Source organism: Chaetodon trifascialis, chromosome 14 (genome assembly GCF_039877785.1).
Source record: "Chaetodon trifascialis isolate fChaTrf1 chromosome 14, fChaTrf1.hap1, whole genome shotgun sequence".
Taxonomy (NCBI): domain Eukaryota; kingdom Metazoa; phylum Chordata; class Actinopteri; order Chaetodontiformes; family Chaetodontidae; genus Chaetodon; species Chaetodon trifascialis.
The window spans coordinates 24433836-24460799 of NC_092069.1; the positions used below are offsets into that span (position 1 = coordinate 24433836).

Genomic DNA, 26964 nt, shown 5'->3' on the forward strand with positions numbered 1-26964 from the left:
TTACTGGTTATCTGTGAAAAAATGCTGCAAGGCGAGTGGAACACATACATAGTTCAGAGCTTCCATGTTGATATCATGTCCTGTGTGTAAATTATGGAGAAAACATGCAGGCAGCGTTCCTCTCACTCCCTAATTTGCAGATCCCTTCCAAACAATAAACTTCAGATCAAATATGTTTGCGTGTTATTCACTGAGAACATATCGGACTGTTTCAGGGAAGGTGTTCTTATGCTATTTTTTGACATGAGACCATGTAATTACGGCTAAAAGAGGCAAAACAGGAAAAAGACAATGCCAGCAGCCCAGATATCCCAAACAACACATTTTTAGATTGTTTTGTTGTGTATTTCTGTCAGCACGTAAAGCTGTTAGAAAGCGTACACTTTGCCTGTCAACACTGATAAATCATACGGCAAAAAACTATAATTTCACCAATAAATAAAGAGAGACGGATGAGAAGTGTGAGGTGGGGAGGAGGCGAAAAGTATTTTAATAAAAACCTTCTGAAATTCACAACGAGGACACAAACAAGCGTAAATACATACAAGAAGCTACAAATGTCAAAATGGGAAAACACGCTGTCTCGCCCAGACGACCACTGATTCTGTATTTTTGCCACCCGTCTTGGTTGTTGTGGACTTTTACGCACATTTCATGTAGGAGAAATGTTTATAACAGAGGCTCATCTCAGGCACGAGGAGCTGAAACTCCCTTCATCGTATATGCTCGTATTTCTCTCCAGGTTGCAGCCTTCGTCTTAGGGCATGAGGATGGACGCAGGGATGTTTTTTTCAGGTAAATAAGATGATCAGAAGTCTCGAGACCGAGTCTCTCTTGCTGCCGCTCGGCCTGGGATTTCATCAGCAGGTGTAACAAAACACAGAGTATTGACAGGTGAGGTGGTGAAGGTTTGATGTGATGGCACGTGAGTTTGTCTTAAAAGCAGCTTTGACTGTTTGTTCAAAAGGCTTAAAACGACCCGTTCAGTGCCAAAGCACAGAGTGTGATGTTCTTACACTGCTAGAAAAAGTGTTAGTGTTACTGGGATTTGAGATTTCGAGGTGCCATTGCAGCAATCCTACCAACAGTCAGTGAACACTGTTGTCTTTCAATCATTCAGAGCAGGTACTTCTTTCCACCAATGAAGACAAAAACATTATAAGATAAAGCTCAACCTGAAATTTGAAGCTTTGTTTTGCTGCCAGTCGAAATCCAGAACGCAGACGGAAACACGTCAAACATGAACTTACGTAAAAACACATCAAAGATATGTTCGTTCTTGAAGTGCAGCTAGCGAAAGGTAACGCTGTCTAATGCAGCAACGCAGAAATAAATCAGTTTGAGGAGCTGATTCAAATGTACTGGATTTTCAGAGGCTGTAGTTTGTTGTGCTTTTAATTTGTACTTAAACTGAAGCCTGTTTCTAATATTTTGTCCATTTACATCAATGGTAGAAGACTAAATGACAGATGAAGATAGGGCTTATTGCAGGTCTATTGTACTGGTCAGGGTTAGTTTTTGATGGATATATCTAATAAACTGGTACCCGTATGACATAGTTTGTCGTTTTGGTGTTGCTGGAAAAATACGTGCAAATAAGGTTAGAAGTGTTCCTGTGTGTCCCAAAAATGAAACCGCCAGAAATATGAAGTCTAATAATATATTGAACGTCATAAAATTTAAATCCGTGGTCGTGGTTTTTGCAAGGATGGACTCTCGGAAACTTGAACACGATATCGTGTAAATATTGAATGATGAACGTGTGGTTGTGATGTTCTCGTCTCTGAATGGTCACACTGTACGTAATCAATAAAATCCTCATGTACATAAACAGATAAACTTGTTAGGCTTTACTGCTGCTCGGGGTGGAGGCTGAGCTGCTGATCTGTGCATGCAAAGACTTATTTATTCCTGTTTTCCGAGACAGTTGGGCCCATTCAGCCGACGCACAATCTCCACCATTTACCTCCAGTCTATTTGTGCGACGCATTTACCCCACGTGTCAGGCCCCGTGAATCCACCTGTGTTCGGCCGAGCGGGATCACTTACACAGGAAGCCTTTGGAGGTAAACATTTACAGTTATTATATGTGGCGTGCAGACATACATGCGAGTGCGGCAAAGACAGATAAGAACATGTATGTGCACACAGAGCGCATTCATGGCAGGCGGTAATAACATAGTCCTGCTTTTGAGAGGCCAGCCACAGTTCTGCGGGCGGGGAGCGTACATACAGGAGACGTTATTGCTCTATATGTTTATAACGCTGCCATGGAAAAATAAGAGGCTCAGCCACAGGCATTTCCTCAGTTCCTCTCTCCCCAGTCGATTCTCCGAGCCTGTGTGGGAGGGAGGCGGCGAGCGTTTAGATGAGGGTTGAGCACATGTCACCCTTCATCATTTCAGAAATAGGCATCCTAATTTCGCTTTCTTATTTTGCATATATTCTATCACAAACCCCTCTCACCACCCGGCTCGCGTTTCTTTGCTCAGCCCAACTATTTGTTACCTCTATTGTCTGGACTCATGCAGCTCTGACCTCTACAATTGCCGTATTTACTTGAAATGCGGATTTATTGTAACGTTAGAGACGTGGGAATTCATACAAACGTAAATATTTGAGGGAGAATATTCGGAGCATCTATTGTTTGGTTTGACCCTTATGCTGCTCTGTGCTGCTGCTTATACTCCAGGCCACGGAGGAGTTCAGGTTTATTTCACTGCTGTGCTGTTTTAAAGTGGCTCTGAGTCCAAAATGAAAATATAACAGCTGAAGCTTGGTTGATTTTCAGGATCAGGAATCAGTTTTACTCCATTGTTTGGTCTAAACGCTGTCAGGTTTGTTGTCATAACAGTTGCTCAGGTCGTGCTACAAGTGAGCAGAAGTATTGCCCTTGTAGCCTGGTCAGCCTTAAGGTGTCAGTATTGTCAGACTGCTGAAGAGAATCTGAAACCAGCTTTTCATCATCGGGGGTCGCTGCATTCGCCAATTTCAGGAAGTTTCTGAAACCATCAGTGTTCACTCCATTCACACCTGCTTCATGCAGCAGTTAGCCAGCTGTGCTGAGGTGTGAAAGTACACAGGATTTGGATTCTGCTCTTAATATTTCCCAATATTACACAACAACATCCATCGCTTGTGCTCAACTAAGTGCAACACCACCAATGACCACCAGGAGAGACCGAAGGAAAGCATGCAACGTCATCTCAATATTTAAAAATCACTGTAGATTCAAAAAGTGGTCACACTGCATCAGACTTTACAGAAATGGCAGTCAGTGGGTGTGTTTGGTGTTTTTTACCCAGGTTTGGGGTACTTACTGGATACTGCTACTCCAGGATTTACATGCAAGCACTGTTAATTTTGGCAGCTATTTTAGATTTAGTCTTAGTCTTAGTCCTTAGACGAAAATGCTTATTCATTTTAGTCACATTTTAGTCATTGTTTTCCTTCATAGTTTTAGTCGACGAAAAGTCCTTATATTTTAGTCAACTTTTAGTCATTACTTTTAGTCAAAATTTTTTCTCTTTTTAAACTAATTCAATTAGGCTAGCACAGGTATTGAAAATTGGAATGAACGTGACAAGTCGTAGGCCTATCACGTGTTGAAATTCGTAAAGCATTTCACTCATAACACTTTGACCTGTAATATATGGACTTCTTAGCTAACATTAACCCAGCCAACGTTAGCCTGCCTAACGCAAACTGAAAACAATTTTTGGCGAGAAAGACTGACATCCAGGCTAAGTCGACGTGGCTTGCAAGAAAATTTGCCAGTTGACATAGCAACTGCCCGGTGACATTGACTTAACGTTAGTTAGCACCAGGACTTTATTTATCGTTTAACATTAGCCGCTGTAGTTAGCTTACTTACCGTGTCATAAATGGCAGGGTGGTGCGCCTTCAAGTGTCTCTTGAGGTTGGTTGTGTTCTTCCCACCTAGCTTGAAGCCACAGGACGTCTCTCCATCTCCTGTTAGTACGGTGCATTGAGTTTTCCTTTCTGCTGAGTTATAACTAAAGTGCGTCCATATATCTAATCTTTGTTTCCAACCAAACCCTTTTTGTGCTGAACTTTCCATCATGTGGCTGTCATCATCAACTTGCCGTCGTTCTGAAAGTGGGACTTCAGCAGCATCACTGTGCACATCCCTCAACCAATTCAACCAATGACAGGGATGCATAAGGATGCAAAATATCTTGCATTTTCAATTTTTAATTGCACACCACTAACGTTTTTGTCCTGTCTCAGTCTCGTCAACGAAAACGAAATATACATTTCGCCATAGTTTTTGTTATCAAGATCTATTTTTGGCTCGTCAACGTCCCGTCTTAGTCATGGAAAAAAGGTCGTTGACAAACATTTTTCATCATATATTTTGTCATCATATATTTAACGAAATTAACACTGCATGCAAGTGTTAGCAGGAGTCCAGCCGTGGCTTCACTTATAAAACTGGACTTCCATCCAGGTAACGTCTCTTTCGCCTTGTCTCATTATAGAATGGGAGGCTGCTGTTGCCCTAATTACCTTCTATCATTCACTTTGTGGCCGAGATTGGGAGCCATGGTGAGCGGAGATGCTGCAGCAGAGATGTCTTTGTGAGGTGTGTGTGTTACCAAAAAGCAGACAATTACTCAGCCTTTCTTCAAGGCTTCAAGAAAACACAAGCGGCACAAACTGACTGGTTACATTCACCGCCGCCGTCGCCCTGAACACAGGATTTAAAGATAACACTGATGACTCTTTCTGCTCCTTTTGTCCCAGCTTTCATTTATTTTGCTGTCATATCTCTGTTCAACATGAGCTTCAAGGACGCGGGAAGCAAGAGAAATGAAACTTGTTCCAGCGTTGCACTAAGTCACTCTAAATGATGGTGTCAGCCTATAATGTGAACGTAAATAACAGCTGAAATCGCGTCACATTTAATTATTTTCAGATCTAGCTGTCCTTTGCTCGTCTCGGCTCCTCTGAAACCAGCATGCTGTTTGTGATCCAAAGGATAATTAGGCCTCGGAGCATGGCGGTGAATGTTTGGTCTCACTCTGCTCGGCTTTAAAGAGAATGCTCTTTTTGGATGCTGCAGCGCGAGCGCATATATCCCTTAAAAAGGCAGAACTGTAGCTGCTCGTGCCTCTGATGTGCCATCCAACTTTAAAACACAGCTTTGCGAGCTCAGTCTTCTTCAAAGCCTTCTTTTCTTTTCTTTTTCACCCCCTCCTTTGGTTTTTTTGGCCCCCTTCTGCCAGCTCCAACCCGGCTCTGCCTGCTGCCTCGACATGATGAGTAGAGCTGAGAGAAGAAGTCGGGTGAGAAGCCTGAAAGGAATTGCAACTAATTCATGAAACAAGCCACTATCTCATAAACTAAAAAGGAGTTATAGCAGCATGAAAAATACCGAGAGCCGCCATAAAGTGGGGCATTGAGCCACTGGTGTTTTGTGTGTTGATCACTGTTCTGTTTAGAATTCACTGCAAGTAATCAGTGTAAAAAAACGCTCCTTTCATTGCCTTTGACTTCGAGGCCTAATGGCTTTTTTAGTAACGACTTTGTGTCTTTAACGGCACAAACATCATTAACCCGGGCCATTGTTATTCTAATCTCTCGCTGTCAGTGGCCTCGGAGGCAGGACCGTCGTCTCGCTGAAACACTCTCCTCATTGTGAGCCTGGAGCGAAGGGGGTGGCAGCGGAGGTGGTGAGGTGCTGCTTCAACCGCTGCCACCTGAGCGGCGTCGAAAACCTTACATTTAGGGTGGTCCAACCTGCCATCTCCAAACCATGTCCTCCTGGCTCTCCTCTTTATGTGGTCCTAATTCCACCTCCCACCATCCCTCCCCCCCACCCCCCTCCACACAAAAAGCCCCTCACACGATGAACAAAGTTTCACTGGCCCTCGTTTGTTGACTTATCTGGCATGGCAGCAGTTCGCCTTTTGGAAAAAAAAAAGAAAAAAGAAATCTTTAAATACTGTTTGTTGGGCTTGTTTTGCAGCAGGGAGATGGTGGACTGTCGTCCCCCCCACCAGAGACACACAGGAAGAGCCTCTGCCATCTCCTCCACGACTTGAGCAGGTGCAGAGACAAGGCTCAATGACATCTTTGTACCAAATGGAAGAAGTTTGGGGGTTTGACAGCGCTCCTGGCCGGCACCTCCTCCCCTCCGTCTGCCTTGGGGGGAACTTGAACGTGAGAAGTTAGTGCTGACGGGCCGCGGAGGGGGAAGCCATATATCCTAAAGTGACACGGACACCAAAGGTAGTTGGTTTTTGGCTTCCACGGCCGCCTGTCATGCTGCCTTTATCACAGGCTGCTCTGGTCTTTTACTGGCTGGAGTAATTCATGTTGGCCCAGTGTTGCCTCTGAGCCCGGTTCACAATGGAAACTCACAATAGCAAGTCCTGTTTCGTAACTGTGACTCAACAGCAAAATGTATGAACTCTTCTATAGTACAGGTATCTCCGGGGTAAAGTATCTCTATCTACATATCTCTATAAATTATTCATCTCACCATTAATCAGAGAAAATGTGTTAACTTGGATTAAAAGCATTACTCTGCATCATTTTATGAAAAGAATTTGTTAACTGACAGAACAAACCAGTCAATTAATGGACCATTTCTTAGTAATGGAGTTCTGTAACTCTGTCACCTACCTTAGTGTCACAGGTGCTGCTGGAACATGTGCTGCCAGGTGGTCATATGCTGAAATGGCAAGAAAGTGATTTCTTGTGTTGGCTGGCAGCATTTTTGGGACACAATCCCAGATTTATATCCACTGGGACGATTTCCAAGTCTCTATTTCATCTGCTACCTACATGTTGCTATCAGACGTGACAGTCCCGCCGCCTGCTCGTCCATGATGTGATCTCCCCTCGCCTGCAGCGATCTGAAATTTCAACCGTGTTGTCTAGAAATGCGTTTCTTTTGAAATGTATTGTCCCGGTTTACTTTGTTTTTCCGCTTCTGGAGGAGATGGAGGAGTTGAAGCCAAAATGTGGGGATGAATAATAACACAGGTTTGGTATTCAGTAGAAAATGTCGTAAAAACCTGCGTACCAATCACAAAAGCCTCGCTGGACTGAAGATTAACCATTAAACCAAACAAAACAAGCCAACAGTAAGCGGTCCTTACCACCGGGCATCTCACTTCCACGTTCTGTTCGTAACATGATTCCTGCGTAGGTGGTAAAAGAGGTTATTTCCTGGTCTGCATCAGACTTTTCACAACCAAACCACGTCCATGCGACAGAAGCGTCCCTTCTTTTAGGTACGAGCTCCTTATTTTGGCTGATCCTGTTCAGATTGACCTTGTTCTGTGTCACGTTCACTCTCCTCCATGTTTGTTTGTGTTGCCTTCATGTAAATTCCCTGCCTGCATCCATCCAAATGACCAAAATCATTGCCGTAAAGAGTGCGATTTGAAAAGGAAGACGTTTTTCTATCATTACATGTTAAAAACTGTATACGTCATCTTATCGCACAGTCCGTTCACCTGTTTCATTACAGCATCAAGAAGAAGTATGCTTCATAAATATCTCTTATTATTGAAACTAAACTGCCAAAGTTCACAAGTTATCACTCTGTTGGCGTTTTTCTCCGTCGCCAGATAACTTCACATGAGTCACCGCCACCATCTGGACTCTGGTAGAGCCGACCCTCATTTGAATCCAGTGAAACCAAGCAGGGCTGCAATTACATTTTCCAAAGAAAACGATGCTGCAGTCGACAGCTGGGAAAGTGCGGTTCAAAGGCGGCGGAGATGGAGCACCAGAATCTGAACGCAAGGATTTACCACTTCAAGCGAGTGGCCACGAGGAGGATTCGCCTGCCACGCTCACTCCCAGCGATGCAGGGCATGAAAGACCAGAAGCACTGGAAACTAAATCTGAAAGTACTTCAGACGCTGGTGAAATCACTTTGGTTTTATCTTGAATAATTGATTATATAGACTGGGTCCAGTTTGGGGTTCATCCCTTCAAACTGGGACAGTTACTGGTAATTGATGCCATTATGAAGGCTGTTATTGACTGTAATGGTAGGACAAGTTCTATTTGGCTGAATTCAGGTTCTCGCCAAACTCCCAAGGCAGGCGGTGGAGGTGGAGATGAAAAACAGAATTTGACTTGTCTCTGTACTAAAAAACAAGTGCAAATGTTTGATGAGCATTTATGTTTAAGGCCGTGTTTTATGACCCTGCACTGCTGCGTGATGTCAACACGTCTCTCTATCGGTGCCACGAGTGACATCGCTGCACATTTGTTATGCATGGTGATTACTTCTGAGCTCATTCTGAGCCTAATGATCAGCCACGATAAGCCATCTCCTCTGTCTTCCAAAACGTGGAGGCTGTGAGGGTTTATTATTTCTGGAGCCGGTCCCACGGCCCGAGCCTCTGCAGCCCACTCTGGATTTCATGGAGCTCTTGGGCGGTGACCTCAGGAACAATGCGGGGTGCTGTGCTGATTCTGGGGACCGGGCGAGCCCATCTGCCCCCACCTGCTAGCAGCTTTACTGGCCTGGCCATGGGCCCCGAGGACTGTTTCTACACTGCAAAAAACATCACCAGATTTGATCCTGCTGTTAAGGGTTTTAAAGTGATATTTAGTTAAACTACCCATTCAGATCAATGTGTCATGAGTTTAATTAATTAACTTTGCAAAGCTGGTCTGATTCTGACATTTTTGAGTCAAGAAATGTCTTGTTGCCTCTTAAAACCTCTGAAATCAACTTCTAGTTTCAGAATTTAACATGATTCCTCCTCTGCGCAGCCTTTAATTTGTCCCATTCATTAAACAACAGGTTTCGCTTTAACTGAAGTTGTTGTTTGTGGCTGCATTTTCGAGGCGAGCGCTGCAGTCTCTCTTGTTTAAAGTCACTTCACTGACACGCTGCATAAATTCGCTTTTAGTTTTGGAGGAACTGAGCATTTAGAGGCTAAATGAGACTAAAAACACGAGCTGACAGGATGCACTTTTATTTCTTGCAGGGGAGTCCTGCCTGATCCTTCATGGGCATCCAGCTGGGGGAGGGGGCGCCTCACAGAGAGTGTGAGGGGGTACTTACGGTGATCCTTCACTCAGCTGTCAGTCCACACACACACACACACACACACACACACACACACACACACACACACACACACACACACACACACACACACACACACACACACACACACACATTCATCACTTTTGGGGACATTAAATAGACTTAGATTAATTTCCTGGAGACTGACCATAACCATAACCACGACTTAAACTTAAACCTAACTTTACCCTAAATCTTAACCGCAGTTTTCATGCTAAAATGTAATGATTTACATTATGGAGACCTGCATTTTGTCCCTATAAGTAAGACGAGTCCTTTGATTGCCACTCAAATCAGCTGAGTAAACACACTCTTTTTGTACATCTACACCTGCGAGGACCCTGATTGACTTAAAACAGCCTTTGGTCCTTAATATTTAACCTCACAGCTACATGACTCCAACACTCACCTGAGCCTAAATTTGAACCTAAACCTGCTGTAAGTCTAACCATCCATCCTCCCAGATGTCCTCACTTTCGTTAATGTCCTCACTCTAAGTCTTAATTGGTCCTCACAAACACAAAGGATGAGAAAACACACACACACGGTGTGCAGACCACATGGTCTTGTGTGGATGTGCTCTTGCCCACCTGCCTCGGCTGTAACGGGGGTCCGCATGTGAACAGTGGTAGATTGTGATGCGGCACAATGCTGGCACAGAGGCCGCGGGGGATAAACACCCTTTAAGCTCATAACTAGGCCTAAGAAAAACATTACTCAGTGTTCTCCGGTTCCCCTGAGCTGCCTCTGCCCCCCCCCCCCCCCCCCCCGTTTTGGCCCCTGCTTTTGTGCTCACAACCTCCCTGCGAAACATGATTGTTGCCCAGAAAACAGGAATATTAATTACATATAGTATTTGTTTGGACTCTGCAGCTTTGGGGTGACACGAGCAGCTGTGTCTGTATGTAATGTTGGTGATTATACTTTTTCTCTGCAAAGCACAGATTAATGTTACACACAGAACACAACATGTGAAAATGATTTTGAAAAAGGTTCTCCAAAGGGAAAAAAAGAGATCCAGGTCTTAAAATAAAATCACTTTAATCATTTACATATGCATTTCAGGCTTTAAACAAACAGCCGTGAAGCTCCCTGAGCACAGCCAGGTGAACTGACTCAAACAATGACATCTGTCCTGTCTGCCTCGTTACTGTCATTTTTTAGCTCTGTTTCTGTTGTCATCTGAGTGCCAGGACCTCCGAAGGTGACTCAAAAGGATGCCGATGATGCTTATACCAGCTACTAATAAGCATCCGATCACAGGTGCTGCTCTTTCAACCTGCAAAAGACAAGAGACATACAACTGTAAAGTTTCAAGCTGTTTGTAGGCACAGGTAAAGCCATATTAAAAGTGAAATTATTTTACTGTTTTAGGACCAGAACATAAAGCCCGTTTTATACTGGGAGTGAATCTGAGGGTTGGCTTTCACTCATTGGTGAGCACCGAATGAGAGGATGAAGAGCAATGCAGCGTTTGCCTGGTTTCTGTTGGACAGGTAGGTGCTGGCTGTTAGCTTAGTTAGCTTGCTATGGTATTGGCTTTTCCATTACCACAAATGCAACGTTTCTACAATAGTATCTTCTATAAATAAGTGCTGCACTTGCAGTAGGGGTAACCAACAATTCCTGCATAGTAGCCCTACACCTTTCAGAGAGTTTAAGAGAAGAATTTGCTTACCAAAGTTTGCTCCAGTGATGTACCCTCAGACCTCAGCAACGCAACTCATATTAGTAAATTTAGTGTGAAATTTCACTGTTTAACTGGCCCTCAGTTGTTGAAGCACATTATCAGCTGAAACAGTGAAAGATCTGGTGGCCCCTCCTCAACACATGGCTTCTGTAACCGGTTATGAAGTAGGACACACACGAAGGCCCGTATCATGTCGTATTTAAGTAGCGCACATTGTCATATTTCTAATTAAAGCGACACTTAATGATAATGTCACAAACTAATTGTTGCAGTTTCACGTTTTGCCCATTTGATGATCCAACTTTGGTTCAAGCCATTTCTGATGTGCCTGAGACTGCAGTACGATGATGCATGATAGTAAAAATGTACATTTAGCAGCAATAAAAGCTGGCTTCCTTTGGTTGAGCAACATGGCTGTAAGAAAGCTTGTTTTGCATTCTGGGTAATTCTGTATATCTAAAACAAAGTCAAGGTGACAGATGCACTAAGTGGGCTGATTAAACAAGCTTTTTTGAAAATTGCAGATCAGCTTGTTAATCATCCCTGCTTGTTTGAAATTTGGGCAATCACAATTTATTTAGTGCCGCATCTGCTTCTTATCAACTGGAATAGATTGTGCTAGATCTGTGTATTGTTACAATGAGTGAGACGCTCACATGATAAACTCATCCAGTATCCAGGTGCAGGCGCACAGCAGGCTGTGTAGCACTTTGATAAAGGGATTTCCCATTGAAACATCAATGAAACACAGTACAGCTACATCTGTTTTGCTCTGCTGTGATTAGTGGAGAGGTTTGTTTTCAGCTGAATGACTTTTGTTCGTCTCAGTTTCTTCTGGAGAGAAAATTATGACAGAATTGAGATGTTTCAAGAGACAACAAAGGGCTTTGAAAAGGTAACTGGACTTGAGGTTCAAGAAGACGTGTCACCTTTCGTCCAAGAGGCTTCTTCATTTCTAACTGACTGGTGGAGGATTGGTCATTCCAGTCAAACCATGAGCCGTGGTTTCCATCACTGAGCAGAGGAGGTGGTCTACAACACCACTTATCGCACACTTAGGATGCAGCCCTTGGATTCCTCTCCAGGCGGCTTCACACTCATTCACACCATGACTCACGTGGCCCCAACAATCACATGATGGTCGGGTGGGTCATGTGACCTCAATGACTCTTGAGGTGTGAACGGTCCTGCAAGAAGACAAATGCCTGGGACTCCCCCCCGATCAGTTAGAACTGACGAACATCTTCAGGAAACTCAAACCAGTTCCCTTTGTAAAGCCCTTGGAAATACCGTAACTGGATGAATGAGAACCTTCACAGACATGTTTTGAGAGAATTTGTACTTTTCTTTTCACTGATTCTAGTGACTGTTTACACCTCACCTTTGTCCTCACTGGCTACAGGTGGTTCCTGCTCAATATTCCATTGCTGTTCCGCTCATACTACAGGATTTCAAAATTGGGGACTTGCAAACATTAAGGTTATGTCCGTAAGGCCCTCATACCAGGACGGACAATCTGTCCAGACCAGCCTTGAGTCAGGGACACACCCATGACAGACGGGAGCAGCGAATCGGACCAATTATCAGTCCCCCTCAGATGTGGGACTGTGTTATACACAAGCTGTGTGTGATGTCTGGATCTGGGTTCTTCTATTTATAATGGATGTTTGAATATGAAAAATTACCTGTTAAACAGTTCAAGTTACTGAACATAAGATGTTGATAACATACAATTTATCATCAGCCTTATTCTTATATCAGAGCTGAAGTTACTGCTAATGCAAACTGAACCTTTCCTGCTGCTTCACTGGTGAACCTCACAGGGTTTGACTGAGGAGCAACACAGCGAGTTTAACTATATGTGGGACACAGATTAATTCACATTGATCTTTTTCAGCAGAAGATCATTTAAATTAGTTGCAGAAATCTCTGAGCTCTAAAGACTCCAGCACACCGTCAGCTGCTCACTTTGGTAAACATCACCTGTCGCTGTGCTGTTCTGTTGTGTTGTCAATTCAAATTTGGATGTGTGAAGACTTTCTAAATGCAAATTACAACATGCAGCTCTGCTTTTATAATTTTTTCTCAAATTCAAAGGCATCACTTATGATGCCAGGTGCAGCATAAACGTCCTGCACCTCACCCTTTGCCTGATAAGGACCATGAGAAGCAGCAATGCAAGCAGCAGTACACAAGCTGCAGGGTACCCACCTGTTGGGACTCTGGCTTGTTGTATCGCAGCCCTGTGACAAAGTGCTCACAGTTCTGAGTGATGACACCATATTGGCGCTTCTGGCCCACCAGCCTTTGAGCCTCCGCCACGATGACTTGACGATCGAGAGGTTGGTACTTGTGATCCAGGAGGTTGTTGATGTGCCATTTACATGAGCCGACCACTTCCCAGATGTTCTGACGCTTCACTTGTGCATCGTCGATGTTCAGGAGAATCATCAGGTTACCTGAACTGCCGCAAACCTTTTCTGTGTGTTTATTATAGACGAGAGAGAAGTTGGAATGAAGTGGGTTGAACAAGAAAATGGATACTGAATTTTCATACATTGAATTGGTTGATAATGTCCATATGAAGTTAATGAGTTGAGTAATTATCTAACAAAACTAAAATTATTTTGCAGGCAGGAGGTTATAGATGACCTTCCAAGATAAACCTAGTAAATCAAACGCTTCATCACCTTGAGGACCCAAATGAACGACTTCATTTCCACCGATGTAGATGGCCCAGTGCTCATATAGCTCATGGAAGATCTCGATCAGGTCCCCAGGCTTTGCAGAATGCTCATTAAAATGAGGAGTAAAACAAGAAAAATTAAAAACTGAAAATAAGGAACTCAACATGTAATCGGGACTTTCAGGTGCTTGTGGTGGCGCAGGCAGCAAAGCATCAATGCACATTTTAAGGCGGGAAAGAAGAAGGCTGCTAGCGAGAACGTAAACAATGCAGGCTTCAGTCTATTGAGAAAAATCAGCTTTGCAAATGTTTAGTGAGTAAAATTGAATGCAAACAGAAACAGGACACTTTTAAGCTGACTCGCCCAGCAGGAATAATAATCAGTATAATGCTGAGAATCTGTAGCATAATGAGTCCTCACACATTATTGTTTCTAATCCTTATGAACCCCTTTGTTGTGTTTTCTAGATTCAAAAATGGAAAAGTTGGGTCAATTGCTAAAGCAGAACTCATCAGCAACGACAGAGCTCAGCGGCAGGAAACTCACCAGCACTTCATCCATGTCACCATTCATGTTGTTCGCCTCTCTGGGAAGAACGAAACAACTGCAGCCAATTTATTGCTGCTGAAACTGAAACCTACCTGCAGTTTTGTTTTGAGTGCAGCAGCGCCTCGGGCTTGGTTTCACATGGCATGTCTGAAATCTACGCAGATCTTATCATTCTCAATCAATGACAGATTACTTCTTTCTCTGTTTAGCACATTTCTGCAGAGAGTATTTCATTTTGTGTCGCAGTACATTTGAATATTGCAGGAATAGTCAGTCAGGAGTGTTTCCTGATAGGTAACTGATGACACTTAACAGATAAGAATCGCCTTTATTGATCTGAATTCCAGTAAATTAACATGTTTTTTGGAAACTCGGTACACAGTAAAGAGAGCAGGTGAAAAGATAATCAATCTGTACATATAACACAAATCTTAAAGCTCATGGAGACCCAAACCTCGTTGCCCTTGAGGTGAAACAGATGGATGGTTAGTTAATGAAACGTCGTTCTAGAGTAAATTAATTTGTAAATTAGATGTCTCACAGTGATTGGCTCAAGGACAAAAAAGTCAACCTGACTTTGTTCATAACTCAGTTAAATACTGATCCCCCAGATGCAGAAAAAAACTGTTTTTACAGTGTAAGTTACCGTGTGTTTATGTTGATCCTCTGTGGCAGAGTAGCTGCTGCTGTTGTTCTAGAAGCTAATCACCATCTAAACAAACAAAACATCCTGTTTCAGTCCAGTAAAATGAACAATGAATACTTGCAAACAAACCCTGACAAATGATCGCCCTTGAGGATGTGGTGGGCAACTCGGAGAACGTCTGACCAAGACCAATTTATTCTAATATTAGTTAGTGGTGGGAATGTGGAGGGCTGCACTGTGTGTTGTGAATTAGAGGCAAACAGCAGAGCAGGCGGTCGCTGGAACCATCTGGAAGAGCAGTGGTGACTGATGAGGGTCAGGGTGCTGCAGGTAAACCAGGAAGGCAGGAGACAGAGGACCTGGAGCACAGGTAACAAAGGATAAGGCAGGGAGGGGAAGCTGCAGAGAGTTGGCTGAACTTCACCTCAGCGTGAAGGACCAGGACTTCTGCATGCAGGCTACAGGTGTGGTTGATGAGCAGCAGGTGCAGGTGAGTAGGCGGGAGGAGGAAACCAGTTCGCCTCCCCCTGATTGAAACAGACACACCCTGACCCACATTAAGAGGACACATATGGAGGAGAAAACAATGGAAATGAAAACAAAACAGTGAAGCTGCAGACCAGAAATCCAAAACACTGAGCTGAAAGAAGCTGAAATGTGAAGAGTTTAAGGGACCTGCATCTTCATCACTATGAGCAACCCCCTTCATGGCATACGGCTGGCATATTAAACATCAGCTTTTTAGGTGTTTTCCATGTATATATTTTGGCGTTTTCCACGTTATCCGACTTTTTGGGAGCTCACATTGCCTGTAGCTATCCCAGATGTTGGTGGAGATCAAATTGGAGCTAAAACTGATTCTTGCTGCTTGTATCTGCTGTTTGCTTATAACAGCTCGATGAGGCGTTATATTATGTCAGTGCTGTGTGTTACTCTGCCCCCCAGTGGCCAAAAGTTATGAAAGCAGCTTTAAAAATCTGTCACACTTGCATGAATGTAGCAGTGGCAGGTGAGTGTTATCAGAGAAAAAAACAGCTTCTTTATTACATGCAGGAAAGCGTCCAAGCTGGGAGAACTGGAATTGAAAGTTCTCCCCAGCTCATTAAAACAGGAAGCCCTCAATCAGACCAGCACAGGGATCCCGTCGGCCTTTTAGCTCTGCAGGATGTTTGGAGAAGTTCCCCCCGCTCGGATCAATGCCGCTGTGCCTTTTATTAAATACAGCTGTAATACAGTATGTCCTGCATCCCGGCCAAGAAACTTTTTTCTTCTTTCCTTCTTTTCTGGTCGTCGTCCTGCTCTCTTTTCGTTGTCTTCGCCTCATTGACAGCGGACAGAAGCCAGAGGAGGGATCTGACACCAAACATTCGTCTCTCTTCCTGTCTGTCAGCGCCGCCTTTTACCACAGCACCTGTTCAGCTGCATGCCACATATGCCGTCACCTGCCCGCTGCATCGGCCGACATCGTGTGTTTTCCCTCTTGTTCTTTCTCTTTCAGAGCACTGAAGCACGACTATTCCACTTCAGACGGCATGCTTACAGTCTCTACATCAATGGGAATAACTCACCTCCGCATGTAAAATCCATTTCCTCATTTTCTCTCTTCCAAGATGGCCTGTTCTCATATTTCCCAACTTTATCTGTGTGCTTTTTGTTCATACTTCTCTCTAATGTAAATTAGTCTTCAAAACATCTTTATTTAACCTTTTTGAAAATGATTTGATGCATCTAGAAAGTCTCGTCATCCCCTTAATGTAAATGTATTTCCATGGCTTAATAAATGTGGAACATAATTAAAGAACTGCACATTGTTTCATGTGATGTTACTTTTTTGTGACTTTTTTAAGCATTTCTTGTACACAGTCTGTGTTCTGTCTGTGTGTTTAATTGCTACTGCCACAAAAAATTTCCCAAATTGGGATCAATAAAGAAGCAGTCTAAGTCTAAGTCCAAGTCCAAGTCTAAGTCTAAGTGATAAATACTCTTTACTATACTGTGCCTTGTCTGTTACACTGTGGCACACACAGGCACTGAAGAATAATGTTTCTTTATAATAAAATACTATAAAAATACTTATAATAAATACTAAATAATACTAACCAAAATAGGAAAACTCTTATCTCATTGGTGAAGTTAAGCAAGTGTTCTGAATATGTTTTGCATCACACGATGAAGGGAATAAAAAACAGGACATGTGTGAGAGAAGGTCTGACACCGCTGGCTGCTGCTGCGCTGCCTTCAGGTCCAGCCCCAGCAGTCAGGAAAACAGAGCCGCGGCCATGGAAGGGAAAGCCATCACCCCGTGCAGTGTGTGACACTGACATGGAACCAGAAATCCTGCATGCTGACAGGCCTGTAATGCTCGACGAATCAGAGGACGCCAGCTCAGCTCAGAGCTTTTGGACTTTTTGACTCGTCATTGCAGGGAACGCGCAGGTGAAACCTGATGACTCAGAGTTCCAGGAAGCCCTGACAGTGAGGCAGTAGGACCAGAACCCTGGAACCAGCTCACCTGAGTGGAATGCAGCCCTTCTTAATGTTATTGTTAACACCTGTGTTTTTCCTGCTGAGACAAGCCAAAATGTCTGCTGTGAAAAGGCCTATTAAGACTTTATGGTGTGCAAGAATCTCGTTAAAAATAACAACTCTTCCTGAAATGTGTCATTTTCCCCTTAATGAATAAAAAATTGACATATTTGCTGTATTCGCTATCCAACTCGCTGGCAAGTGCAATCAGTCCTGAGCGGTAAAAGCCCCTTATTGTTTTCACCCTGCTGTGACAGTCCCACGGCCAAACAAGGTTGCTGGTATTGGATGATTCTGCAGAGCCTGCAGTATGTATCGATGGCAGATGATGTGCCGAGGGCCGGGGAAAAATCCTGGTAATGGCAATTAAAGTAAGCTTGTTCAAGAGAAAGCCCTTCTTTCTGCATCGGCACTGCATTTTAGCGAAGATGTGAACCTTGAAGCGCGGACACTTGCTCTATCTTATCTCCTTTACCTGCTTCACACCTTTTCTTTCCCTCTCATTACTTCCCGTCCTTTCATTCTTCCCACCCTCTCCTGTCAGTCCTCTCTCTCACCCTTCCACTTTTGACCTCTGACCTCTCACGCTGTGCTCTATGCGTGTGTGTGCTGGTTTAATCAGAGCCTGAGGCAGAAAGCAGAGCTCTCATCGCTAACGCCGGCCTCCTCGTATCCCTCCTAATCCCTTCCTTGTGGGTGCAGACCGCCTCTCCTCATGTGACTGACGAGCGGCGGCAAAGCCCTCCGAGAGCTTCCACATTTTCTCTCTTCCCACATCCTCTTCCTGCAGCCGAGCCTCCTCTTCCTGCTGCACCCCTCTCACTGTAGGTGCAGGCAGGCAGCGCCGTGGCAGATCTAGACCTTTGATATGCTAATGCTTTCCTCTTTTTCATGTCTTTTCAAAGTATTGACTGGTAGCAGTGCGAGCGCAGCGGGATCCTCAGCCTGGTGCGCTCAGGGAGGGAGGAGAGAGCGCTCTGCTTAGTCAGTGATTTGCGCTGCTTTCCTTCGTCGTGTCGTGAAAGAAGAATCCAGTCCAATCCAACGACGCACCTTCAGGACTTGGCGGCGGTGACGGAGGAGTGGCGACCGACTGAGTTCAGAGGGAGTTCAATGAAACGCAGTGTCTTAAGTTTGATTTTAAGGCTTAAGTGTTGTTAAATCCTTTCATAACAGTCTATAACAAGAAGAACAATAAGAACAACCGTTGGGTTGCCAGGTTGTGGAAGTGCGCATCCCCCTTCAGCTTTTCCAAAGCGTCTGTTTAGTCTTTTTTTTTTTTTCTAGCTTTTTCTGGCTCATCACTCTTAATAATGACTTAATAAACTTTATAATTTCAGACTTGATGGCTTCTTAGAAAGTAGCTCGTTAATAAAACTTTATTTGGAAGTTATTTAGGAAGTAATACGTGTCCATTGTACCTGTAAAGTTACTACACTCACTGTTATAGTAAGAAATGAAGGAAATGTCCTGTTTAGGACTAAAAACACAAAATTTGGGAGTTGGACTGACCTGGGACTTAACCCAGAACTACTTAACTAATTAAGAAATGCTACTTATAACTGATCTCTAAAGGCCTAATTAAATGATAATGATTAATTAACATCACTAAAGCCATATTTTTAACATAAACTCTTGAAAAGTACACGGCACCTTATTTCCTTTTTTGATTGAAAAAACCTAATTTTGCAGAAAACATCCTGCAGATTTTCAGGAAATTAAATGGTGACTGAAGAGTTAAAGATATCTATATTTTAGAGTTTGTGATAGGAGATAAACTTTGTGGTTCTGACTCAGCCTGGACTACTTTTTACAGCGGAACAGGCCCAGCTGAATCCCCCTCCCGCACCCACACTCTGCCGCCGGCGGACCATAAATCACACCGGCTGTTTGGCAGAAGTCGTGGATCATCGTACAATGGTTAATTAAAGCCAGATCAATCCCAGTGCCACCGGTTCTTTCTCTACACTGTGTCTAAAGAAAGCAGTCCCACGGTACCTTCAGCCCAGCGAGCGATGAAGAGGAGGAGGAGGAGGAGGAGGAGGAGGAGGATGAGGCCTGTGATGTTTGCTCAGGGCTAGAAAAGGACTGCCATTCATATTTGTACAGAGGACAAAGCCACGCAGGCTCTCTGGCACCATATGAAAGATGTGTTTTCTCAGCGCATACAGCAAATACAACTGTTCACTTTTTTTTTTTTTGCTCTTTTCCAGACGCCATCGCCAAATTTCAGGAAAATGAGTTTTGTGCCAGTTGCCATGGTGACCGGTCAGCGCAGCGGGCAGAGGATAGTCGGGGGCGGCCGGGCGGCCGGGCGGGGGGGGGGCAGAGTTCACATCTGAGTTCCTTATTACTGTAGCGGAGGCATACTGGGCATAATTACACAGAGAGGCGGCTCGTACAGCAGAAGGAGAGCAGTGGTACAAGTGGAGGTGAAAAGAAGTTTAAATGAAGGAATAAACAGGCAGGAGTTTGTCCACTTTGGGCCAATTAGACTTCTGTCACCAGGCTGGTAACCTTGGATGTGATTTTCAAACTCTGCTCAACGTACTGGGCGTCCCCGCGTGAACCGGTTCCGTCGACGCTGGCAGGGACAGAGCAGACATTTCTTACAGTGGAATCAGGCTCGTCATAACCCACCTGTAAACACGAGGCTTGCAGCAACATATCTTTAATGTTTGGGGGACAGGATTTTAACTCTGATATGTGTTTCATTTATGGGCCGAACCAGAATTTGGTGCTTTTCTTTAATTGCTTTTCATTTAGCCAAATCTGGAAAATGTTGTCTGACAACGATTTAGCCCTGAGGTATCCCGGCCAAGACGTCCTCGTCTGTGCACCGTTCATTGTTTACGATTAGCAGCTTTCAAACTTGACAACAACTCATCATTTCAGCGAATCTTTGCATTCAAACATCAGCATGTGAGTGCAGATAAGCTGAAAAAGCTTATAAATACTAGTCTGACTACAATCACAAACCAGAATACTTTGAAAAACTAAAGCAGATTCTGCATCAGGTATCAAAATTTGCTAACTAGCAGTACACAGAGACCATCTCCACACCTACGCTGCTGGCATGGCCAAAAATGACTGCAGAGAGCTGGTACTGCGACAGCCTCCTCTGTGTTGGATTCCCTCAAAGACCAGCACAGATCTAGTTCAAAGTTATGTATGTGTGTATGTATGTACATATTTTTGATGCTTTTTGCTTCCACGGGTAATTTTCAATCTAAATTTCATCAAAAAAGGCTCATCATGAACATGAATTTTTCAGTTATTATGTGCAAATATTTCTGCATGCTGCAGCGTCGTCCTTGTGACTTCTGGTAACAGCACTTTTCTCTAAACGTCTCTTCAAATGCGACAAACATGCAGCCGTGATGGCGGCGAGCACACAAAGTGCTTCTTATCTGTGCGAGCTGGTTCAGTTCTGATCCTTTTCCCCAGCCAAAGATTTTTCTGAGATGAGATGTGCGGAGAAAAGAGTAGAGAGGGAAAAAAATGCCAGCTACTGTAGAGTTGTCATCTCTGAAACTTGACATGCCAATGAGCTCTCTGCAGCTCTGGCCAGTAAAGCTCAGAGCAGCTAGCGGCATGGGATGATGGGTGATGTGAAAGGGGCTCTCGGTCCCCCGTGCAGACTTCCTGCTCTGGGCCAAACAACCGAGACAACTCATAACAGACTGTTCCCAACAACTCCAGGAACTGATCTGACCCTGAATGCAACTCTGACCTCCCTCTGTAGGCTGTGGCCTCGGTCAGTTATGAGTTTTCTTTGCTTTTCGCTGTATGTGTGCAGGCTTATATGACAGATTCTTATGCTGCAGGAACATGCATGTATGGATGCTGTTTGTTTGTGTGCGTGCATGCTTGCATTTGCATGTGTGTGACTGTGTTATTACCTGCATGTCATATCGAACAGGCATCTCAAGAGTGCAAAAACCTCATTCCTGTATCTTGTGAGTTCTTTTTTCTGCGTTTTCTCTTCAGACCCTGGCTGGATTTTTCTCATTGTAACAACACATGGGAGCGTCAGCATACCAGCTTATGTTGGAAACGTTGAAACATTTTAATGAGATAAGTCAGTTTGTCCTTATAATAAGAAAAATGTCTTGTTTTAACAAGATACGCTGATTTTGTGTAATACTGATGTGTTTCCCAACAGCGACAGCGTCACAACTTCTTTGGACTTTTGTGTTCTCAAACATCTCTAACACCTCTGCTGCATGTGGATTGATTATTATACTCACTCACAAATGCACTGGACCCCTCCTGCCTTGACTTCTTCTGCCTCATTGATGATTCTGCAACCAAGTCCGACTACAGCTGAGTTCACTGAAGCCCCTCAAAGATGAAATTTGCTGTTTTGTTATGGACTCAACTCAACAGAAAGAAGAAACAAAGGGTTTTACGAGAAAGTAACTTGATAAGGTGGAGAGTTTAAAAGAGAAAAGAGACGTGGAGGAAACGAACTTCAGAGTTCAGTGAAGTGTGTGAATCAGCAGGCAGAAGGTGGATGCTGATTCACAGAGAAGCTGCAGTCTGCTCGCCCTCTGTGGTCTCCGCTGAGATCTCGTCCATGTGACAGCGAGAGCTGGTGGATATTTTAACCAGCAGGCAGCAGCTGAAAGGTGCCCGGCTGCTGGTGACTCATTCAGAACACACTGCTTTAACACGTCTGCTGGGTTGGAAATGATTCAGGAGCAGTGAAAAGAACGCAGCGACTTTACCTCTAAAGCAGTGAAAGTAATCATCCGCGACAGTTTGGTGTAAATAAAGGTCCAGTTTGCTACCAGCGATTCAACCTTCAGCCAGTTCATGAAGGCCTTCGTGTTTGTGGTCTTCGCACAGGGTCTGGAAGCTTTTTGCCAGGAAAAACCTTCCGCTGCTTGAAAATGCAGCTACACTTAACGTCTTTGGTTTGGAGTAAAGACAAGAGGAACTTCACACGAGATGTGAAAACAGGAAAAGAGCAGAAACTCAGGCGTCATGAAAAGCAGCTCAGCAATGAACAAAACGCAGCGAAGACGAAGACGAGGTTTACTCATCAGATCTGTTTTGTGGAGGAAGTCATTTGCTTTCCTTACTTTCCTTCCTTTTTTGACCTCACAGCTGTAAAATAATGACAATAATTGCAAAATCAATTAATAGTTTTCCTTTCAGTACTTCCTTCCCTTTTCTTCTGACCTTAGAGAAAATACTGAAGTGATAAAACAACATTAATCTTGTCACAAAACTAAACACATGATAGGAAGGTTTCTCTGACTGTCAGTGTGCTTAAATTCTTTATCAGCATTCATAGATGAGACTGAAGCAGACATTTTTAGACGTTGAGACAATGCTGATACGTACCAGTTAAAGTGCATCCTGAAGATCGATTCCAAGGCAGTGAAACACCGTGATTTTATGCAGCATGCAGCACTGAGTGGAAGTGAAAGACGTTTGTTACCTCGCTGACAAGTTGAGGGTGTGCCGCCTGTCGCCTGCAGCTCTTCATCTAACTGCTCACTGCGGCGTCTCCTTCTTCTTCTTCTTCTTCTCCTTCTCTGACTCCCTGCAATATTTCAAACTGATGCGCTGTCAAAAAATGCCAAAAATAGTGCCATTTTTGGATGAATGATAGCAGTAAGCGCAAAGCTCATTCCTGCATTTCCTGTGACTGCTTCATAATAAAACTCCAGTTAAGTGCTTTTAATGTGAAGGTGCAGCTGTAGGAAGTGCTCAGTTTGCATTAGCAGCATCTTAATACGGCCCTCCTTCCTGGAACCCAGTTTGTAACAGCCTCCTGCAGATATTATATCTTCATGTGGATATATTTCCAGTGATGTGCAGAAGAAATAAGTTCTTACTCACTAAATATGAGCACTTTCTTGCTGCAGTATATAAACCATGTACTTCTTTCAAGCTCTTTACTCGCCCACCTAGAAATCCTACATCAGATATGATGGTTTAAAGGAAACATCGCCCCCAGACTGAGCCAAACAAGATAAAGAAATATATCTTCATCATAAATCAGGGTTGGCTGGATGTTTTCTTGAACAACTTGATCTCAGCTGAACACTTACACAAGATTTCAAACCACGTTATGATGGAAGATCCCATCATACCCGACGACTGTGAGGCTTTAACGTGTTTCCAAACACGCTGATAAGTTGTTACCGGGCAGGTACGGGGCGGTCTCATTTTCTTTACAAACAGAATGACATCACCATCACTTTATCATAAAGCTTTCCAGAGGGGGAGTTATTGAATAAACAGCGTGTATCTCAGATAGATTACGCAGTTTGAAGCTGCCAGAGAGCGATTCTCTTACACATCGTGGGCTGCTTCTGCACAGCTGGCGGTGGAAACTGCTGCTGCACAGATGAGGTAAGAGCGCTGGATAGTTTTATCTAGATATTAGCTCAAACACGGCTGGGAGTCAGTCTGTCTCCTGTGCGTTCATGACACTTGTACGAATGGCTGGACGATAAGCCGGCCTCACCCACAGGGGACGGCGCAGAGCGTTGTTGTTCAGCCGACCTGTTTTCCGACACGGCGGCTCTGCGTGAAGACGTTTGACAGGACAAGCCTTCACACCTTTGTCTGAGAGTTGTCAGCTGACTTTGGCCGAGCGCGGCCGGGCTGACACATCCCGCCGTTGTTTGCACAAGGCCCGGCCACGGATGATTGATTACCCCTTATCTCCCCTGGCGAATCAGAGCCTTAATTGAGCGTGGTTTGGTTACAGATCCTTTCTCTGTCCATGAAAGGCTTGGCCGGCGCTCCGGCTTCCCCCTCGCGATGAATGGCCGCATTCTGGTCCAGAGCATTGCTGTGGGCGGGCCTTTGTCTCCCTGACTGATGGCTTCGGGTTGTTGACCAGCTTCCAGGAGATCGTTACTGACTTGATCTGACAGTGCTGGTGACTGGCAGGGCCCGCCGGCGTCCGCTGCCAACGCAGACAGCTGCAGAGAGCGGGGGGCATCGTTCAAGCACGGGTAACTTAGGTCGCCCAATGCAGCAACTTCAGTCTCACAGCCCAAACGGTTTCATGCTGCCGATGAGCCCCTTGGCGAGGCGTTTCATCCTCAGCCACTGATGCAACTCTGCGGTCAAGTTGCCTCAAAAAGGCAACTTGAACATTTTGGCGCAGCGATGCTCAACAGACGTTTGGTCGGGATAACGATGTCTCAAACAGCAAGCAGCCAAACTGATTTTCAGCCTATTGGATACAACCAACCAGCACAGCTTTCTCCCCTTAAATCCTGCACCTGATTGGCTGAGCATACCAATCACTGGGTTGTCATCTGGAAATGTCAAAGAAAGCAGAGACCAGCACAGTTTAGAATAAACAAGACTCCGCCGCAGGAATCTCCGGCCCCAGTATGAATTTTGAACCACTTTTCTCAATATTAAAATAATCTAAATAATGATCCCAAAAATGCAGCACCAAAATATCAAAGTGAAAACTTCTGAGCTTCCAGCAGTCTGCTGTGTAACAGCAGGACAGGAATCAGTTCCACAGATTCCTGTGAGTGAATAACTGCATGAATGAGGAGAGAACGATGCCAAAAAGAGCAAAGAGAATAGCAAACTTCCCTTGAATCAATAAAGGCTAAAAATACATGATGCTTCATGCTGAGGAGGAATGGCCGACGCAGAGCGGGCGGTGCTGGTGTGGTTGTTGTGGTGATCTTGGCAGAGAGGAGATGACCAAACTGGCTGCCGCTGCACTTTTTAATTAGCTTCTGTTTCCAAGCGTGAGTTCTTTAATTTGTTATGGCATAATAAAGCTCTGTTCAGTTTATCTATGGAAAACAAGCAGTAACCTTTCAAAGCAGGGTCGAGTCTTTTCTTGCTCTGTGATGAAGGTCACCAACAGGCCTCCTACACACTCTTTGTCTTTGCTGGAAGGGCAGCAGAAAGCGTAGCTATCATCTGTCTTCATTTTCCTTTCAGAAGCTTATCTGGTCCTCCTCCTACCTGGACAAACATTTTCTGCAACCAGCAAAGCTGCCGCAGCTGTAATCAGTGGTTCTTTTGCCTCGTTTGGGAATCTACAAATGCAGTCTCAAAGAAACGTGAATCTAAATATGTCACGCTGAATGAAGTGGAGCTTTTTGGCTGTATTAGGGCCAACGACGCCTCCTCATGCTCACATAATCACTCAACATGCATTCAGAGCGACTTTCAGGCGCAGGAGACGGGACGAGGACCTGCAAAGCCCCTCTGTGCACTTGCCTGTGGAAGCGAGGAGACGAAAGCCAGATCGTCCTGCAGCACTGACCTCGCCTGAACTCCCCACATCACAGGAACTGATTCCTTTTAATGCCTCTTTGCCTAGCAGGCGCTTTCCTGAAAGAAAATCCCAAACGGCAAACATTCGCAACACGTCTGTCCATTTGTACAGCTGGATGTTTAATGAGGCGGTTCAGGTTAAGATTCAGGTTAAGTGCCGAATGTTTTACAGCAGCGGGGGCTCTCTGGAGACCTGAACCGACGACCCTCCGTTCATTAACTGCTTTCTCCACCTGCTAATGGATACAGTGGATGAGCTTGAGATGCCGCTGCAGCCTCGGATCTCAGAGATTGTGATTTGTCTTGTTTTTCTCTCAGCATCTGAGCGCTCGGCTGTCTGTGCAGCTCTGAGTGAACCTGCGTGAAGAATACATTTGATTTGACTTTTAATCGAACACCTGTTGAGAGTAAGAGGAGAATAAAATCCAGCGTGAGGCAGAGGAGAAGTCAGAGGGAGGAAAATCGCAGACTGGCAGAGCTCTGCGGTCCTGATGGCGTTTTCTCTTTCATAAGCTTTTAGGTGACGGTGACAGAAAGCAGACGCACGTCGTCCCGGCTGCAGCACCATGAAATAAAACAAAACCTTTTGATATTTAAACTGTTTTACTGTTTGCACTGTCTGTCACCTGCAGCCTGAGACGCAGCTCAAAGAACACAACACGTCTAGAAATATGTGTCGTACCAGGTTCTCTGTAAAACTGATGCAATTCTGATTCTTAAACCTGAAATATGGGATTTTTTTTGGCCTCTTGGAGGAAAACACTGAAGCTGACGGGGCAACTGTGACTGTAATGAGTCCATTAGGTCAGATTTATCTTCACACACAGCAAACACACACAAATACAGCATATATATTTAAATACATGCAAAAAATACTCCCCCCCAACATGAAAATACTCACCCACACATACATACGTGCGCACATATGATGTTAGCATTATGCATGTTAGCATTTAGCTCAAAGCACCAGTGGGCCTAATTACAGCCTCACAGAGCTGCTGGCCTGGCTCGACTCTTTGTCTTGTTTCACTTGTTTTAAGACTTAATGCCGACAAAAACGACTTGATAATGAGTTCGTCTGTGAAAATCATTTAACTTCTGCTGGCAGAAACTTTCATGCCGCCGAGGGACGTTTTCAAAGAGGGAGCGGAGAGCACAGCATGTGGACCGGCTGCTGTAAAAAGCATTCACCACGGCCTTAAAACAAACGCCATGACTGTGTTTTAATTTCAAACAGCAGCCTAATGTAGATCCTGAGGGCCAATTTAGGATCCATCCTGCCCCCCCCCACCCCCCCCCACCCTCCTTCCCACTGCTGAACTGACCACCTGTCTCGCTAAGATCACTACGGCGCACAAGAAGCCCCGGTCTCAGGATCGTTAATTCTCCGTGACTACGTACAGAACAGTTGTGCGTGTTAGTGTAAACATTACGTTTGGCCGGCGGCCATACCATCCTACCATCCAACAGCTGAGGCTGAGCAGAGGCCGATCCCAGAGGG

At 44.5% G+C, this 26964-nt stretch overlaps 1 protein-coding gene across 1 annotated transcript; it reads right to left on the reverse strand.

Moving 5' to 3' along the window:
• Positions 1-10238: 10238 nt before the first annotated feature.
• Positions 10239-14030, reverse strand: LOC139341885 (phospholipase A and acyltransferase 4-like). Its single transcript, XM_070978594.1, has 4 exons — positions 14009-14030; positions 13466-13568; positions 12987-13255; positions 10239-10364 (listed from the first exon to the last, which is right to left on the reverse strand). The coding sequence occupies exons 1-4, from the start codon at positions 14021-14023 to the stop codon at positions 10239-10241; spliced, it is 513 nt and encodes a 170-aa protein (XP_070834695.1). The 5' UTR covers positions 14024-14030.
• Between the last annotated feature and the right edge of the window lie 12934 nt (positions 14031-26964).

Bases quoted from the DNA above. Each gene is read 5' to 3' on its own strand.
- LOC139341885 (XM_070978594.1), bottom strand. The intron at 13,256-13,465 runs GTGATGAAGCGT...ATAAACACACAG, and splicing joins CGTTCATTTGGGTCCTCAAG to AAAAGGTTTGCGGCAGTTCA. The intron at 10,365-12,986 runs GTGGGTACCCTG...TGTCTTTTGCAG, and splicing joins ACAAGCCAGAGTCCCAACAG to GTTGAAAGAGCAGCACCTGT.